Raw genomic sequence first — 18,107 nt, forward strand, 5'->3', positions numbered from 1 at the left:
GATATTTAGGATGTAATAACTTTCCCTATCTCTTTTAACTAGATCTATTTTTTCTTTGGCTTTGTCAGATATCATGATTGTGACTCCTGCTTTTTTTTTTTATCAGTTGATGCCCAATAGATTTGACCCCATCCTCTTAATTTTACCCTATGTGTGTCTGTCTTCCTCATGTGTGTTTCTTGGAGACATCATATGGTAGGGTTTTTGTTTCTAATCCACTCTGCTATTTGCTTGTGTTTTATGGGTGAGTTCATTCCATTCACATTCAGAGTTATGATTACCAGCTGTGTATTTCCCAGCATTTTGATTTCCACTTCTATTCCTGCCTTTTCTTCTTTCTATATTTTCTTCTACACCAATGTTTCATTTTTAATCAGTCCCTCTAATTCCCACCCTTATTTTACTTCCCTTTCTACCCCCCTTCTTTTTCCCCTCTTATTTTCTTTAGTCTTTTTATACTACCCCCACACACATCTCATCCCTCCCTTGTACTTCTTCCCTCCCCACCAGTTCATTTGTTACCCTTCTACTTCCCTATAGGGTGCAAATCAATTATCTGCCCCAATGTATTTGATTGTTCTTCCCCCTTTGAGTCAATTTCAATGTGTGTAAGAGTTGAGTATTTCTCCAACCTCTTTACCCTTCCAGTGTATTGATATTCTCCCCCCCTCCCACCATGAACTTCTTTGTGAAATATAAACTTACCCCCTTTTGTTTCTTTTCCCTTTTCTTTTAGTATTAACCTCTTTTTTTTAGCTCTAGTTATATATATATATATATACACATATGTATGTATTTATGCATACATATATCTATATACATATTTATGTCTTGGCATTTCATCCTGTACAGTTTGTCACTGTTCCCTCTAAGTGTAATTCTTCTAGCTACCCAGGTGATATATATTTTTTAAGAGTTACCAATGACCTCTTTTCTTATAGGGATACATTTTTAACTTATTGGGTCTCTTAAAAAAAGTTTTTGTTTTTTTGAGGGTTTTGTTTTTCTTTTTTCCCCTCTTAATTACCTTTTGATGATTCTCTTGAGTTCTGTGCTTGGACATCAAATTTTCTGTTCAGGTCTTGTCTTTTCTTTACAAATGCTTGGAATTCTTCTATTTTGTTAAATGTCCATACTTTCCCCTGTAAGAATATGGTCAGTTTTGCTGGGTAATTGATTCTTGGTTGTAGACCTAGTTCCCCTTGCTTTCTGAGATATGCCATTCCATGCCTTTCAGTCCTTCAGTGTAGATGCAGACAGATCCTGTGTTATCCTCACCGTGTTTTCATGGTATCTGAATGACTTCTTCTTAGCAGCTTGTAATATTTCTTCCATGGGCTGATAGTTCTTGAATTTGGCTATAACATTCCTGGGTGTTCTTAGTTGGGGGTTAAGAATAGGAGGTGATCTGTGGATTCTTTCAATCTCCACTTTTCCCTCTTGTTCTAGAATATTGGGGGCAGTTTTCTAGCATAATTTCCTGTAGTATGGTGTCCAGGATTTTTCTTTTGTCAAGGTCTTCTGGTAGACCAATGATTCTTAAGTTGTCTCTCCTGGAACAATTTTTTAAATCTTCTGTTTTGTGAATGATGTGCTTCATATTTTCCTCAATTTTTTCATTCTTTTGGTTTTGTTTTATAGTGTCCTGCTACCTTGTGAAGATGCTTGCTTCTAGTTGTTGTATTCTGTATATTAAAGACTGAATTTCTTCCCTAGTTTTTTGGTCATCCTTCTCCTGGTCTGATTTTCTTTGGAGGTCATCTTTTATCTTCTCTGCCTCATCGTTCATTGTCTTTGCCTCATCTTTCATCTTCTTTGCCTCATCTTTCGTCTCCTTTGCCTCATTTTCAAGCTGATTAATTTTGGCTTTCAAGACACTGTTTTCTGTTTCCAGATGACTTATCTTACTTTTTAAGTTCTTTCCCCAGTTGTCTTCAGCCTCTCTTAATTGTGTTTTGAATTGTATTTTGAATTCTTCAAAAGCCTGTATCCAATTTGCTGGAGTTTCTGTGTTTTTGCTTGATGTTCCTGCATCCTTCTCTGTTCTGTTTGCTCTTTGTTCATTGCCTGTATAGAAGCTGTCAATTGTAATTTCTTTTTTCTTTTTCTGTTGTTTGCTCATATTTACCCTTTCTTCACACCCTGCAGTTGCCTGCACTTTTGCTCCTCATTTTTTTTTGTGGGTTTGGGCTTTTCTGTCAGCCTTCACCCTTGGAGTTGTCAGCAAATCTCTCAGTGCAGTCTGTGGGGGCGGGGTGTTGGAGTTTGAGCTTCCCTGTGCTCTGGAGGCCTTGATGGGATTAATTCTAGATTTTGTGTATTTTCTGCAGACTTCTTCACAGAGCCTTTATCAAAATACTCCTGTATTTGCCTTGTAATACTCAATAAACTCCAGTGCCTCCTTGTTCCTTCTACAATTATTTATAAACTTCTCTATTTGATATTTCAAAACTCATTTCAAACCGACCCTCGCCTACCTTTTCAGCCTTATTATATCTACCACTTCCCAGTACACACTCTATAGTTTAATCAGAATAGCCTGTTGTTTGTTCCTTCCATTTTGTTTTCCACCTCTAATCTTCATGTTTCACATGGACTGCCCCTTATGCCTAGAAGGAATTCTTGTCTCTCTCTCTCTCTTAGAATACCTAGTTTTCTTCAAAGCGTCACTAAAATGTAACCTCCTACATGAGACCTTTGTGGATCCTTTAAGGTACTATTACCTTCCCCTGCAAAGATTACCTTGCATTTTGTATGTCTTTATATGTGTACTTCCAATAGAACACAAAGTCTTTGAAGTGAAAAGGTTAAAATTATGGTTGGACTGAAATTAATTACTCAAGTCAGAATGACTTTTATGGTAGTTTATTTACAAATAGAAAGGGTGAAAGTAAGGAAAATGAGAGAGAGAAATAATTACTCTGGCCTGGTCTGAACCAGCCAGGACTTCAGAGGCCCCAGCAAAGGGGATCCCAGAGGTAAATTAAACAAGGGTTCTAGCCATGAGACCTCCTCCAAGATGAGGGGCCTCTCCAGAGACTAGTCCTTCAAAAAAGCCAGGAAAGGGAGTTAGCTTTTTTACTTGCCCATGTGTCAGTCCAAAGAGATGCAGTTTGAGGTCCCAAGCTGGAGCACCTCCAAGGCCAAGTTCAAAGGGGAAAAAGCTGGTCATGGGAAGTTACCACCATTTTTAAAGATAATTCTTTCTGTCACTTCCTGTGCCTTTGTTCCACTTTTACATGGACTAATTGCAGCTTTAACTTTGCTTCAGACTATCTAGGGGGCAGTCAGTCATTTTTGATTTGTCACTCGATAGCACACATGGGTCATAGACCCTCCCCCCACCCCCAATTTAAGGATTAAATAGGGGTATATACATTCCTGGTGGCTAAAATCTAAAGAATAAATAGGGCAGAGTTAATCCCATCTTCACAGAAGGCAGGGATGATATTCATTTTATCTTTCTATTCCTTGCTCCTAACAGAGTTCCTGACATGTTAGTTAATAAATGCTGATTGGTTGATTGATTGAAAGAGTCTTAATAAATAGATTCTTTAAAAGTCCCTGAGCATACATCTCCTTTCAGACATTTCAAACCAGATGCTCAGTAGACCTCTTAAACTCAAAATGACCAAAATAGAACTCATTTTCTTTCCCCTTAAACCTTACTCTCATCACCAATCCCACCTTTCCTAATTATTGTAGAGGGAAACAGGGATATATGGGGTGCTCAGGGAAGACTAGTACAAAAATAACAAATCTGATTCCCTGAAACTTTAGCCTATGACTCCTAGCTCTGTCCTCTGGGACCATGTCCAAGTCTCTCTTTCATCTGACAACTCTTCAGATACTAGAAGTCTTCTACACTGTCACCTCAAGGTTTCTTTCACTAGGCTAACCATTTCTAGTTATTCCAACCAATTCTCATGTAGTATCAACTCAACAGCCTTCATCATGGTAGGTGACCTATGGAACTCTAGTTTATAAATATTTACTAGAACATAGAGGCACATTTATAGTGGAAAATGCATTCAGAGGACTGGAGTTCAAATTCTACTTTGGACATTTATTACCAGTATGACCTTGGGCAAGTCACTTAATCTCCACAGGCTTTAGTTTCCTTATCTGTAAAATAGGATTAGATTAGATTATCCCTGTGATTGCATTCAGTTCTTAATCTAAGGTTTTATAATATGGTATCACTGGAACTGAATACAATATTGCAGTATAATTTGAGGAGGACAAAATATAGCAAGTCAGTGAGATAGTAGAGTTAGTGCCAGAAGGGATTTTAGAGGGAATTGATAAGTGAAGGGAATAAGCATTTATATAGTGCCAGGCTCTGTGCTAAATGCTAAAATCATTTGATTTTCACAACCTTGGAAGGTTAGTGCTATTATGATGTTTATTTTACAGTTGAGGAAACTGAGGCAAACCAAGTTTAAGTGATCTACCCACACAGCTAGTGGCTGAGACCAAATTAGAACTCAATTCTTCTTGACTCCAGGCCAATCTCTTATCTCCATTATGGCACTAGTTACCTTTCTTCTTTAGAAGTCATTTAGCCCAATATTGTCATTTTATAGGTGAAGAACCTGAGGCTTAAAAGAGATTAAACAACTTGCCCCCAACCATATAACCAGTTGACAACAGATGTCAACTTGAACCTATGATCTTGAATCTAAATCCAGCACTTTCCTTTGTTATTTGTTCAGTCATTTCAGTTGTGTTTTCTTGGCAGATACTGGAGTAGTTTGCCATTTCCCTCTATAGCTTACAGTTGAGGAAAATGAGGCAAACAAGATTCAATAACTTGCCCATGGTCATATAGCCACTAAGTGTTTGAGACCAGATTTGAAGTTAAGTCTTCCTTATTCTAGGTGTGCTTTATTCATTGTGCCACTTAGCTACCCCGGTACTCTTTCTGCTGTACCGTATTGCTTCTCTATTACCACTCTAGTTTTGTATACTGTAGTTGTATTAATGTAGCTGAAGAGAGCAATTAACTTCTTTGGCCACTATATTGGAGTTCATTAAAACCCTCTAATATTTTTCAGACTAACTTGTTTTCCAGTCATGTTTCTTTATCCCTTGTGGACTTGATTTTTTAAAACTCAAACATAAAACTTTTCATTTGACCCTACTAAATTTCATTTTATTAGATTGGGTCTAATATTGTAGGTCATTTTCAGTTTTGATTGTCATCTAGTATGAGATTTCTCTTGAGTTTTATATTATTTCTCTATGCAATGCAGTTCAGAATAGGCAATTTTTTTTCATTATCATTAAACTTTTTGAATACATTTGTAGGAGTCTAGACAAATAATTTTTTTCTTGGTAATTCTTATTAATAAATTCCATCCCTGTTCAGGAGCCTGTTATGTTTTAAGTCAAGCGTAAGGATATTAGAAAATAAGCATTGTTTTATTAGTTTAGGGATAAGAAGTAAAGTGGCTGACTTGAGAAAAGAACTGGAGTTTGAAGTAGAGCTGAGAGAGCATGTTAATTTCAACTGCTGACAGCTATAACCGGTTTTTTCTATGTCAGTTACTTTCTTTGGCATTTGGGAGTTGGTCTCTGGCAGTTGGCAGACACACATTCTCTCAGAGACTCTCTCTCAGGGCTGGAGGAGGTAACGTCTTTGCCTCTCTGTCTAAGGGAAAGATCTAAAGGAGCAGTGTTTTACTTTTCCAACTTGGGAAACACTTTTGAATATCTATTGAGGTTTTAATAGATTGGTTTATATCTGAGAAGACCAAAGAAAAACCTGGTTTTCAGAGTCCTAACTTGATTCTTTTTGAGACTCAACCAGCTAGCCTTTCCTATTTTATAATTTGAAGGCAAAGATAAGATTTATAAGGATATTAGTGGTAGTTTTTATTTAGATAGTATAAATTTGGGTTAGTTAGTTTTGGGAGGATTAGTGTATCCTGTGAAACACAGAAGTGGTTCCTTGCAGAACCTGGGAGTTTATTTGGGTGGATTTAGAATCCCTTAGAATTAGAAATCCGTTATTTATTCTTACATATTTAATAAACATTTTATGTTTATAATAAGAGTCTCTTTAGTATCCTTGCACCTGGCCCTGAAGGAATGTTCACATTTGAGCTTTACTTCCTCACTGTGGATACTTTTGATTACATTTATCAAAAGTATCCAAAAAGTTTGAACCTGATTGGTGAGTTAAACAGTTTTGAAAAGTTTTGAACCTGTATTGAATAGTTTTGAACTTATATTTGGATTTTTTCTATCTATTTTGTATAGCTCGCCATTATCATAATTTATTTTTACTAAAGATATAGAACTCTTGTCTTTCCTATACCTACTATATTGCTAGGAACAGAATCTGAAAGTCAATGGAAAGATTTCTAGTGCTTACTATGGGAAATGCTAAAATCTAGTTCCATATTGAGTTCCCTGCATTGATAAAATCATAAGTACAGGCCTATATTTTATATATTATGTGTATAATCTTATCACATGGGGGCTTCTTGTATAATCAATGTATTAAATACATGTACTCATGTTATGGAACTTGGAGCACAATTTTACAGTTTTAAATAATTATGAAAGTTTATAGTTATATCTGTGCTTTTATAATATTGTTGTACATAAACTATATAAGAGATATACTATCCTATTTCCTACCTTCTGTTTCCTATCCTAAATATAGAACTAGGCTATTGGGATAAGATCCTAGGTTCAAATCTGGCCTCAGACACTTCCTAGCTGTGTGACCCTGGGCAAGACATTTAACCTTCTTTGCCTAGTCTTTACTGCTCTTCTGCCTTGGAACCAAAACATAGTTTTGATTTTAAGATGGAAGGTAAGGATTTAAAAAAAAAAAGAAAAGAAAATATATAGAGGACTTTGTCAAATTTATGGAAATGAGAGCTATCCTCCATTTGATAAGTGGTGAAAGGGTATAAACAGATATTTTTTGAATGAGGAAATCAAATCCATATATAGGTGCATGAAAAAATGCTCTAAATCACTAATGATTAGGGAAGTGCAAACTAAGACAATTCTAAGATATCTCACACCTATCAGATTAGCTAAAATGACAAAATGATAAATGTTGGAGAGAATGTGGAAAAGTGGTAACACTAATATACTGTTGGTGAAACTGTGAACTGATTCAACCATTTGGAGAGCAATTTGTAATTATGCCCAGGGAGCTATGAAACTTTGTGTTCCCTTAAACCCAGAAATTTCCCAAGGAGATCAGGAGAAAAGGCAAAGAACCTATATGTTCAATAATACTTATAGCAACTCTCTTTGTGTTGACAAAGAATTGGAAATTGAGAGAATGTCTCTCAATTGGGGAATGGGCAAACAAATTGTGGTATATGATTTATGAAGGGAATATTACTGCACCATAAGAAATGATGAGCAGAGTAATTAAAAAAACAATCAAACATGGAGAGAACTACTTGAGATAATGAAGAATGAAATGAGTAGAACTATGAGAACATTATATACAGCTAGAGATTTAATATTTGAAGAATAACTTGTGAATATTCACCTCCATAGAATGAATTGAAAAGTAGAAACACAAAAGACATGACCTATCTATTTTGCCAGATGATGTCTTTTGTGGTGTTGGGAGGATAAGGAGGAGCTAAATGAAAAAATAAAAATAAAAAAATTTTTTAAAAGAGCCATGTGCAGAGTACCTTGAATTTTTGTCAGTGATGATTGTATTAAAATTTTTGAAATAACTAATCTTATTTTTGTTACAGGTACATTGGGATATTCACATTGTACAGAAACAGAGGTAAGAAAAAATTTTAATTTAATTAAATGATCTCAGCTCATAACGAAAACTACCTACAATCAGAAGTTTGTGAAGGACATTAATTTTTAATACTCTTGGATCATGATGTTGAAATTCAGTGCAATATTTGAACTACATTATGTGGTTTCTTTAAACATGCTTTGAAATATGATTTTAGAATAAAATAAGGAACATTTTTTGAATTTTGAAACTGAGTAGATTAATTTATCTTGTTAATTAAAGATCAATCAATACCAATTTTATCTTTGAAATTTAAATTGATTATTCTAATGGAAGTCTTCTCTAGCGTGAGAGATTGAATAGGAAAGCTATATTGTAGGCATTTTAAATCTTGTGGTATAAAGATATTTAAATGTCTTAATGGGAGAATATTTGATGTTCTATCTATACTTTTTTTTTCAATAGACAAAAAAAAAAAGAATCACTTGAATCCGATTGTGGAATGATTAAACTGCAGGGAGAAAGTTGGGCCTGGAAGCAGATAACAGTATACATATTTATAAAAATAAAATATAAAATTGTACACTAATAAAATATTGTGGAAATTGTTTTTTTTTAAATTAGGAGATCTATTTTTTCTTTAAAGCTTAAATTAACAAGGATAAACTTGAATTATATGTTATTTTCTTTGTTATAGCAGTTGTATACCTCTCATAATTTCCAGAGCAGTTCCTAGAAATTTTATTAGTGTTGGCATTTAAAGTCTTCCAGATAGCACTAAAATGTTCTTTAGTTTCCTTCCATTTTACACTTAGAAGGTAAGCAACGTTTAATTTTAAAAATAGTTCTTTCTGATTGTAGAAAAGTTTTTTTTAATTTTATTTTTCAAGGTAGCTGGTAGTTTCAGAAATCTGTAAGCAAATAGCAAAATATGGCAGGCTTTGTCTAGCAAGTCTTGTTCAGAATCAGAGATTTTATAACTTTTGGGAAGTTATAACTTTTCCCATAGCACTTTTTTTGATCCTTGCTGAAATATATAGGACATTTACTTAGCTTGATTGTTTCTCTTATTAATGTAGGTTAATTTTGCTTTGTTATATTGTTTTACTTAAAGACTCATCATATATTATCCCTTTGAAAATTTTCTGAATCTCCTTCTAGAAATTCAGTGCCTGGTTCACAATCTTTTTTCTTCCCCATCTCCTGCCCTCATATTAGAGAATTTCAACATAGATATTGATGCTCTCTCAAATCCCCTAATTTCCCAGTTCTTCACTTTACTCAACTCACTTGACCTGCTCTTTCAGGCTATATTTCATCTATATACAGAGAGCATCCTACACTTGATGTTGCTGTCAACAAACATTCTACTTCCTTGTTCATAAACTTTAATATTCTTTAATCTGTGTGAATGAGTAAATGCAAAAGAGGCAATGGATGAAGGTTTGAAGAAGTTGTCAATCCAGGAGCATTCTGGAGGAGAATGTGACCAGGAGAAGACTGTTAAAAGAAACATCCAAACTGTTGGATCTCCCTTTCTCCTGAGACAGGAAGGAGTAAGGACTGAGAAGAGCCTCTTCTTACTGATTTCTCTCTGTTGTATCAGGAAGTGACTCAAATATCCTCAACCCTGTTAGCCACATCCCTCATTCAAGACTCTACAATATTATTCTCAATTTAAGATTATTTAAGATTAGGGAAACCCTAAACCCTCTCTCCTATCCAATTTCCTTTTCCTCCCCCTTCTTTAAATAAACCTCTTGTTCCAACCATTAAGAGTTAGTTATCTATTAGATATATCAGGAATCTTACTCAGAACTGAAATCCAGGTTGTCATCAACTGAAGTGGGAGGGAGAGGGAGGAGGGAGACAAAGGGAGAAGGGTAGCAGATCTGATTCCTTGTTATCATAATCCTTAAAGAACAACCACCTAATACATCAGATAATAAACTTTTGTCTTCTAATATTTCCTTTTGCCTTATGACTATTAACCTTGTTCTTTGTTCACACTGTGACATTGATTTCTTCTACCTCTCAGCTCTTTCCCAGGTTCTCACCTGGGAGGTTACACTCTGCTCTCTCTTCCCTATGTTTATCCCTTGGTTAACCATTTTCACTTTATACTATCCTCTGTGTCTGAATCCTTTGCCCCCTTGTACTGTCACCATTGCTACTTTGCCAAACCTGATCAGTGGCTTAATCCTACTATCTGTCTCCCCTACTTTTCATGTACTTCTGAATGAAACCAGAGGAAATAGTGAAATTGGTTTTATAATCTTAGCTGAATCCTTACTATTTTAAAACAAACATTTTGTTCCTCCCTAATCAGTTTGCTATCACATTTTATTCTACAACTCTCCTCCCTTTTTGTGGCTAAACTACTTGAGAAAACTGTGTGTATTAGCTGGCTTTACTTTCCCTTACTCTCTTCTAAATTCTCTATTCTAGATTCTGATTTCACTATTCAATTGAAATTGCTATTTCCAAAGGTACCAGTGATCTCTTAATTAACAAATCTAAAAGCCTTTTCACAGTCCTCATTCTTTTTGACTTCTTGTGGTATCTAATCCTGTTAATTATCTTTTCCTACTTAGTCCTTAGAGTTTTTAATGACACCTTCCTACTCTCCTCTCTGACCCTTATTTTCCTTTGCTGGTTCTTCACCCATATTTTGTTGACTAACTGTAGGTAGGTATTGTTCAAAGCTGTCTTCTTTTTTCATTGTTTTTTATTCATACAGTGAAACTTCAGTTATTTGGCACTCTAAGTTAATTTACTCCCTTGTATTTGTCTTTTAAAGGAAAGAAAAATCACAAGAAAATAATCTCAAATCAGATTTGAAAAAAAAAGTTTGGGTATATCTTATGGAAGGTACAGAGAAACATGATACTCTTTGAGTCTGTTCCTAATCTTTAAAACTAGAGCTAACTTTACATTATTAGAGAGTTGTTGTAAGGAAAGTGCTTTGAAATTGAAATGCATTTTATAGTCTTGATTTTGCCCTGTAGTAAAAATTGATATTTATATGATGATGACCTTGAAGAACTGCAAAATCCTGAATTATCAAAGGAAGATTTAATTACATTTAACATTTCTTGTTTTCTTGTTAATTAAGGCAGAAAGACTAGTAATTTCTAGAAAGATTTTTGACAACACAGGAATGAACCAAATTTGTTTAACCCAAAATTGTAGCCAGAAAACATTCCTCCTTTCCTCCTTTCTAGTCACTTGAGATTTGCAATGGTGTTTTTTTTTCCCCTCATTACCTTTTGAAAAAGATTTATGTAGAGAAGGGAGGTCCTAGGTTCAAATGTGACCTCATACACTTCCCAGTTCTGTGACCCTGGGCAAGTCACTTTACCCCCATTGCCTAGCCCGTACCACTCTTCTGCCTTGGAGCCAATACACAGTATTGACTCCAAGATGGAAGGTAAGGGTTTAAAAAAAAAAAGATTTATGTATCTCCATATATTTACAGAGGAATGAAATAGGATATACTGTTACCTTAAATTTACTCCAAAATTTTGGCCAAGTCATGAGTATGATAGTAAATAATGCTTAAATGCCTAAGCAATCAGTCTTCTTCTTAGTCTAGTGACTTTTAAATTTTAACTTTTTATAACTTGACTCAGTATGGCATACAAAAGATAACACATACCTTAAAGAATTTATCATGTGTAAGCATGCAAAGTCTTTGATATGCTAACAATACTGCAGCCTTTTAAATAAATGTTAGCCAGTTGATGTTTTTCAGATTTAACTCTAAGGCCAGCCATTCATACATTTTTTATTGTAAAGCTTTTGAAGAAGAGTCTCGCTATACCACCTTTTCTGTGTTGTATAAAAGTGAAAACAAAAGGATCACTTCAAAAGCACTTAAAAAAATTTAAATAACAAGTTATATGTCTGTAAATTTCAGTAGTTTTGTTTCCTTTAACAAGGTTTATTAATTAAAAAAATTTTTTTTTTTGAAAATGGAAACATTTAGATTTGATCCCATGTGGCATCGTGAGGAAAGAGATACATTGAAATATAGTGGAAAGAATGCCTGACTTAAAAATCAGTAGCTGGGGGGTCTTTTTCTGCTTCTAATGTTGCTGGTCACACAATCTTAGGAAAAAATGACTTATTGGCTCTGAGTATAAGCTACCTAATTTGTGAGAAGCCTTGTTTACTTGCCAGGGTTATTACAAGAATCAGATGAGATAAGATGTGAAAGTGTTCTGAAAGCTATAAAGTACTTCATAAATGGTAGGGTAAGAAATGTATTTCTTCCTTACCCTTGTCTCAGAGAGTCTTTTTCATTCTTTAAGAAGCAACTTGAGAATAATCTTCTTCCGACTTTCTGTATTCCTTCAACTATTGGCACCCTTCTTCCCAATCTTTTTGCATTTTCTTCATATTTGTATTTATTCACTTTATGTCTATATTACATGTATGCTTATGATGTGTTTGTCTCTACATTGTTTTATAAGATTCTTAGGAATTGGTAATGCTTCATTCTTTGTACTTCAATCCCTGTGTCCTACCATTTTTCGTAGTACATAGTGCGTACTTAATAAACACTTGGTGAGGAACAGAAATCTAGGAGCTTAAATTTAAATTATTTTAATTTAAATCAAACAATTTAAGATATTTACAACTACTTAGCATGATAACATTTGTTAGAGGACTATTCATTTGTTAAAGGAGAAATGTTATTTATAGCTTTTTATTTTTGCTGTACCCAAATTTCCAAAAATATTCTTCCTCCTCACCTCTCCCAGAAGTCATTCTTTTTAACAAAAATTTGAAAAATAGAAAAAATCCAGTTAAATAGAACTAATAAAAAAGAACTGCATTATAGACAGAATTCTACACCAGTGATCCTCAGTGGAGGAAGGTTCAGTCTTAAAACTTTTCTTTGTGGTCAAATTTGATCATAGTAATTTTATAGCATTCATTGAAATTTGTTTTGTTTTTCTATTTACATTGTGTTTATTTTTTACTTGGTCCTACTTGTACTTTACATAGTGCCATATTTTCCCCATGCTTCTCTGTATTCATCATGATTATCATCTTACAGCATACTAATATTCCATTGCATTTATGTACCACAACATGTTTTTTTAACCTTCCCTCAAATAATGGTAACCACCTTCTTTTAATTTGAATAGTTCAAGCCACAAAATTAACTTTATTTTGCCAATTTTAGTTATATGATGATAGAAAAACATACAAAGACATACATTTATAAATTCCTTTTTCCCCTCCAAAATAAGAGTAGCAAAACTTAGAGCTTTATAAATATGACATGCATATTTTGATATGGATAGTATTTAAGGCTCTTGAAGTTATAATTTCATAGCTAAGTGATATTCTGCGACTAATTAAGTTAATTGTAATTATAACTTTCATTACATATAAAATTCATATTGCCAATATATTTTAGTTACTTCAGGATGAAAATCAAAATTTTAAAACAAAGATTCCATATTCAACACTTTTTTACTAAGAATTTTGCTCAACGTATGAATAAAACATATGATTTTAAGCAGATGAGTTAGCTGTATATCAGAGATTGAAAATATAGTCAAGTAATTTTTATGGAGTAAACACTAATTATGCTTTAGTGTCTGTCCCTGAATGTATTTGCCATCTACTAAGTATTGTCACACTGTTTCTCTACTAATGTATTTTAGCCAAAAATACATTAAAATTTGAGATAAGCTCTAAAATATCTTCTAATTTAGGATATAAATCCTGTCTTGTATAGAAGGTTGAGTATTAACACAATGGAATATTCATATGTGGTAAATAATTAGTAATTTTCACATAATATAGGAAATTTTGAAAACCATACACATATATAATATGTATATGCTTACATATGTACAGATATGTATGTATTTGTGTGTGTGTGTGTATATATATATGTACAAATCTCCCTTTTCCCTCTTACCCTCAGTGGTTAACAAGAATTTGTATGCCTTTATGCTTTTTACTCTGTGGATAGTAGTAGTAAAGAAACAAAGATATGTTCAGAATTAGTAGAAAATTGTATCCCTTACTCTTCTTTGTGTAAATTGGTAGATCAAATGTATATACTAGTTTGAATTATGGCTGTTAATTATTTCATTACTGAGTCAATTTCATCAGGGATAAATTTATCTAATTTCTTTCTTGGCACATTATCATCATTTGCAATCTTGTCACACTCATTTGATATTAGAAATCACCACCAGTTCATGAACTTAACATAGCCAGTAGAAAACCTCCATAATGTTGGTGATGCCCTGGTCATGTACTGAGGTTCAGCCACGTAGCTGTCAACAGACATGACTGAGAGGCCCAGGAACATGAGACTTTGTACTTAAGTAAGAGAGTATATTCAAGGGTACTTACCTGGGGAAAACACTTAACTGACTTTTGGACTTTTAGGGTGTTAATGTATATGCACACATTTAATCCCCTCCAAAATTTTGTTGTTTCATGCTAATTTTTTTTAAATTTAAGGATTTTTGGGGGGGGGTAACGAAGGATAGGCATTCATGTTATAGTTATTGCATCATGTAAAAATAGAAATTGTGTAACCATTAGGAGTTGTCATATGCTTTTAGTGGTATTTTACTGGGAAGCAAGTTTTATTTTACTCAGGAGTTGGATAAAATGACGAATTTAGGAAAATAGGGTGTAACTGATGACTAAGATAGGAAACATGAGGGCATGAGGCATGAAGTCAGACTGGTGTGATTTATCTCAAATTGAGCTCAGGGGAACTGAACCTAAAATTTTTTATTTCTGTTTATAGAAATTTAAAAATATTAGTATTATGGCATCTGCTAACATTTGAACATCTTGAAATTCTTTAAGATTATTCCTCTTAAGGATATATAAATCTACAAGTTGTGTTTCTATATCTTTTGAGAGTAGCTTACGGTTCATATTTGTTTATGTATGCTTTAGAATGGGTAATCTATATATGTGGGTTTAAGGCATCAGTTTAAAACTATAATTTCAGTGATTCTTGTCCCAGTTTGTACAATTTTCCTACAACAAGTATATAAATAATATTATGTGTTGTGATATCTGGGGAGAAGTTAAAAAAATGAAATAGAGCACATTTAAATTTATCCTTACTTTTTTTGAGGTTTCCTTTTGTTGAGTTTTCTTTTTAGGACTCCAGTTTTCATTTCATTCTGTGTTTTATTAACCACCACTAATTATTACTCTGGGGCCCTACCTGTAAGGAAGGTTAAATAAGTAACTAGGACAACCCTACTGCTTCCCTGGGTTAAACTGCTGTAGTTTGAGTAGAATAGGTTAAACAGAGTTAAATGAACTCTATCAGTTTTAGTGTTATTAGTGTTAAGTTTGTAGAAATAGGAACTCTAGCAGCATTCAACTTCCCTAGGGGAGGAAATTTTTCAGAGTGCTCAAGTTCACCTGTTTTGGAAAATCGTTTAAAGTTTTTACAACAAAATGTGTAAAACCTGTAAATGGATATACTTTCCCCCCTTTTGTTTGTGTATATATAATCTTTAACATCTATACCTCATATTGAAATAGCTGTCATTAATTTCACTATCCTGCCTATAGATATCTTCAAACACCCAAAATGTCCTAGTGTCATCTCAAATATATTTTCTGGATTTTTGAATTGTGTAGAATTAAGAAAAGAAAAGGTTACTGAGTGAAGGAGGCAAAAGGAGAGTTTGGACATTGATGTTAAAGTATTTTAACTTCCTCTCTAAGACCAGTGGTGGGAGTTAGTTGGGGGTTGGGGGTGGGGAACTGAGTGAAAGAAGATACAGCCAGTCCTGGAGAGAATTTGGAAACAATAGCTGGGGATGTAAGATGCTGTTTCATCAGCAGAGAGCCTGGTCTCCCAAAGGGCTAACAGATGGAAAGAGTGTGAGAGAGAGAGGCAGCATTGTTCACTATAGAAAGGGAATTCTGGAGAGCACAAAGGAATGGGTGGATAAGGTTGTATTAGGACATGGCTAGAGTTGGGTTGAGAGGAATGAGAATGAGGGAGAATGTGAGGAAGGATCAAGCCGTCATTTTTTCTAAATGGTTGCTGATTTTTTATTACAAGGATAGGAAAAGAAATAGGAAATCCAGAGGTAATAGTTTATGGCAGAGAGGGAGAGAAACTCACAGTCTCAAAGAAGTGTTATAGAGAAAGCCTGGGTTGAGTCTGGGTTTATTTCTTTACTTGTGAATCTGAGTGGTAGAAAGGGCTTAGATTTGAGGTGCTGGTAAGCAGTACTATCCTTTCCATTCTCTCTCCTCTAACTCCAGTGCCTGCAGCCTTCTCCAGTTTTAGATTTGGGTTTGGCTTGAATCTGATGGCCCTATTTGCCTTTTCCTGGATAGCTAGTGGAATTTAGAAGAGAGGAAATAAGTATTAAAAAAATTTTAAACATGAATAAAAAATATAAATAATACTTATGTATTGAAATTATAATTATATGAATTTACTTCTAACTAAACCATTTCATGATATGTAAGTCAAATGTTGCAACTTTAATATGTATCAAATTAAGATAGTCTGATGAAGCAATTATTTTATATTTTTACTTTTCTTCTGAGTATTTATAGCCCTCCCCAGTTACTTTTTCTTCCTGTCTATTTCTGCCTTCTTGCATGCTAAAGTGTTAATGAGATTATTATTCTATTCTCAATATAAAAATTCATTATTTTGTTAAGCAATATTGGCTCTTTTAATATTTTTTCTCAAATTTCTTTTTTCTGATTTTCATTGTATGCTCACTCAATTTTAGATAACATTTTTAATTTTCTGAATATAGTTGTTCAAATTTATATAAGAATTGAAATAATATTTCTACCCAGATATATATTTTATAAAGTTTATTAGAAAGGGTAGACACAATCAGTTTAAATCTCATTATTCCTTTAAGTAACCTGACCATGTGGTCCCTAGCCTGCAAGTCCCTTCCTCCTTCCCCCTTACCTTTCTGCTCTGTTCCCGTGTCTCTTCTCTGTTCCCTTCTACCCAAGAAGCCCCAAACTTTTAAGTAAATGCTTCCTGGTATGGTTTTATACTTTTTTTTTTAAGTATAAATTATGAAGAAAAGTTTCCAAAGATTTGGTGTCTGTGTGCCTCCAGAGTGTCTTAAACTACCAAAGAATAAAGGTTCTGAGAATGGTTTCTGAAGTAATCAAAGTTTTCTTAGAGGGAGAGTTTAGCTTTGCTATTGAGGTGAATAGAAATGTTTGCTACATTGATAAAATAGGACATTCCAATATTCAGCTAGAAAGTAGTATTAAACCCAAAGAAAACTAATTACTACATAATTTGCTATCCTAGCTGGTGGGAGGTCAGGATTGTTATTTAGCCTTAATGAAAAATCCATGGGATATAATTTTTACAGAAATGAAAATTTTTTACTTTTAGATCTTAGAGAGAAATTGCCAGTAATCTTGTGTGCCCTCACCTATCAAAAAAAATCTTTCAAGGGCTTAATAGAAAAAATTAGTAAATTTAACAGCATATTAACTATTCATATACAAATGGTTACGTACATTTAGAACAAGAATGGACTTTAAAGGTCCAACCCAAACCCTTCATTTTACAGATGAGAAAATTCAGCCCTGTCAGAAGCTGATTTGCTCAAGGTCATTCAAGTAATAAATAGTGGAACTGGGATTTGAACAGAAATCTTATGACTATGAATAGGGTACTTTTTCACAACTGCTTATCTCCTTGGCAGAATAATATTTTAAAATCCATAAAATGAAACACTTATAATTATAAGGGAATTATATTGAAATAGTTATCAAAATATTAAAAACAATTCACAGATCCATGAAATCTAAGAGGTGTATTGACTCTGTATTAAGAGCCCCATATTTTTTAGCTGTCATATCTTCCTGCTGTTAGTATGCCTACTTATATTTCTTTGTTTTTCCATTATCTAAGAGATTATTAAAGATTATTAACTACTTGCCATTTAATTAAGGACAAAAAAACTTCACATGTCTCAGTAGTTTTTAAGGGCATTGGTATATTGATTTGAATCATAAAAACACAGAGCAATAAATGATGTTTATCTTGATGAAGCTAAGTTCTAGAGAAAAGTTTAAATTACATTTAGGACATGAATTTCCTGAACAAAAGCAAAAAAATAATTTTTTCAGAGTACTAAGATCATCAGAAGAGTTTTGTAGAAAAGACATTTTGGGAGACAGCTAGGTGGTTCAATGGATAGAGAGCCAAGTCTAGAGATAAGAGGACTTGCATCTGGCCTAAGACACTTACTAGCTGTGTGACCCTGAGCAAGTCATTTACTCTCCATTGCCTAGCCCTTACTGCTCTTCTGCCTTGGAACTAATATGTAGTATTGATTCTAAGACCCAAGGTAAA

General features: G+C 33.8%; 1 protein-coding gene across 4 annotated transcripts in view; it reads left to right on the forward strand.

Annotated features, from left to right (window-relative positions):
- SPIRE1 (spire type actin nucleation factor 1) overlaps positions 1 to 18,107 on the forward strand; it is a 282,349-nt gene that overhangs the window by 32,978 nt on the left and 231,264 nt on the right. For all 4 annotated transcript variants that reach the window (XM_016431690.2, XM_007487737.3, XM_007487739.3 and 1 more), the window contains exon 2: positions 7,743 to 7,777. In XM_016431690.2, coding sequence (XP_016287176.1) covers positions 7,743 to 7,777 — 35 coding nt within the window. The remainder of the gene's footprint in view (positions 1 to 7,742; positions 7,778 to 18,107) is intronic.

The sequence above is a fragment of the Monodelphis domestica genome, chromosome 3 (genome assembly GCF_027887165.1).
Source record: "Monodelphis domestica isolate mMonDom1 chromosome 3, mMonDom1.pri, whole genome shotgun sequence".
Lineage (NCBI taxonomy): Eukaryota > Metazoa > Chordata > Mammalia > Didelphimorphia > Didelphidae > Monodelphis > Monodelphis domestica.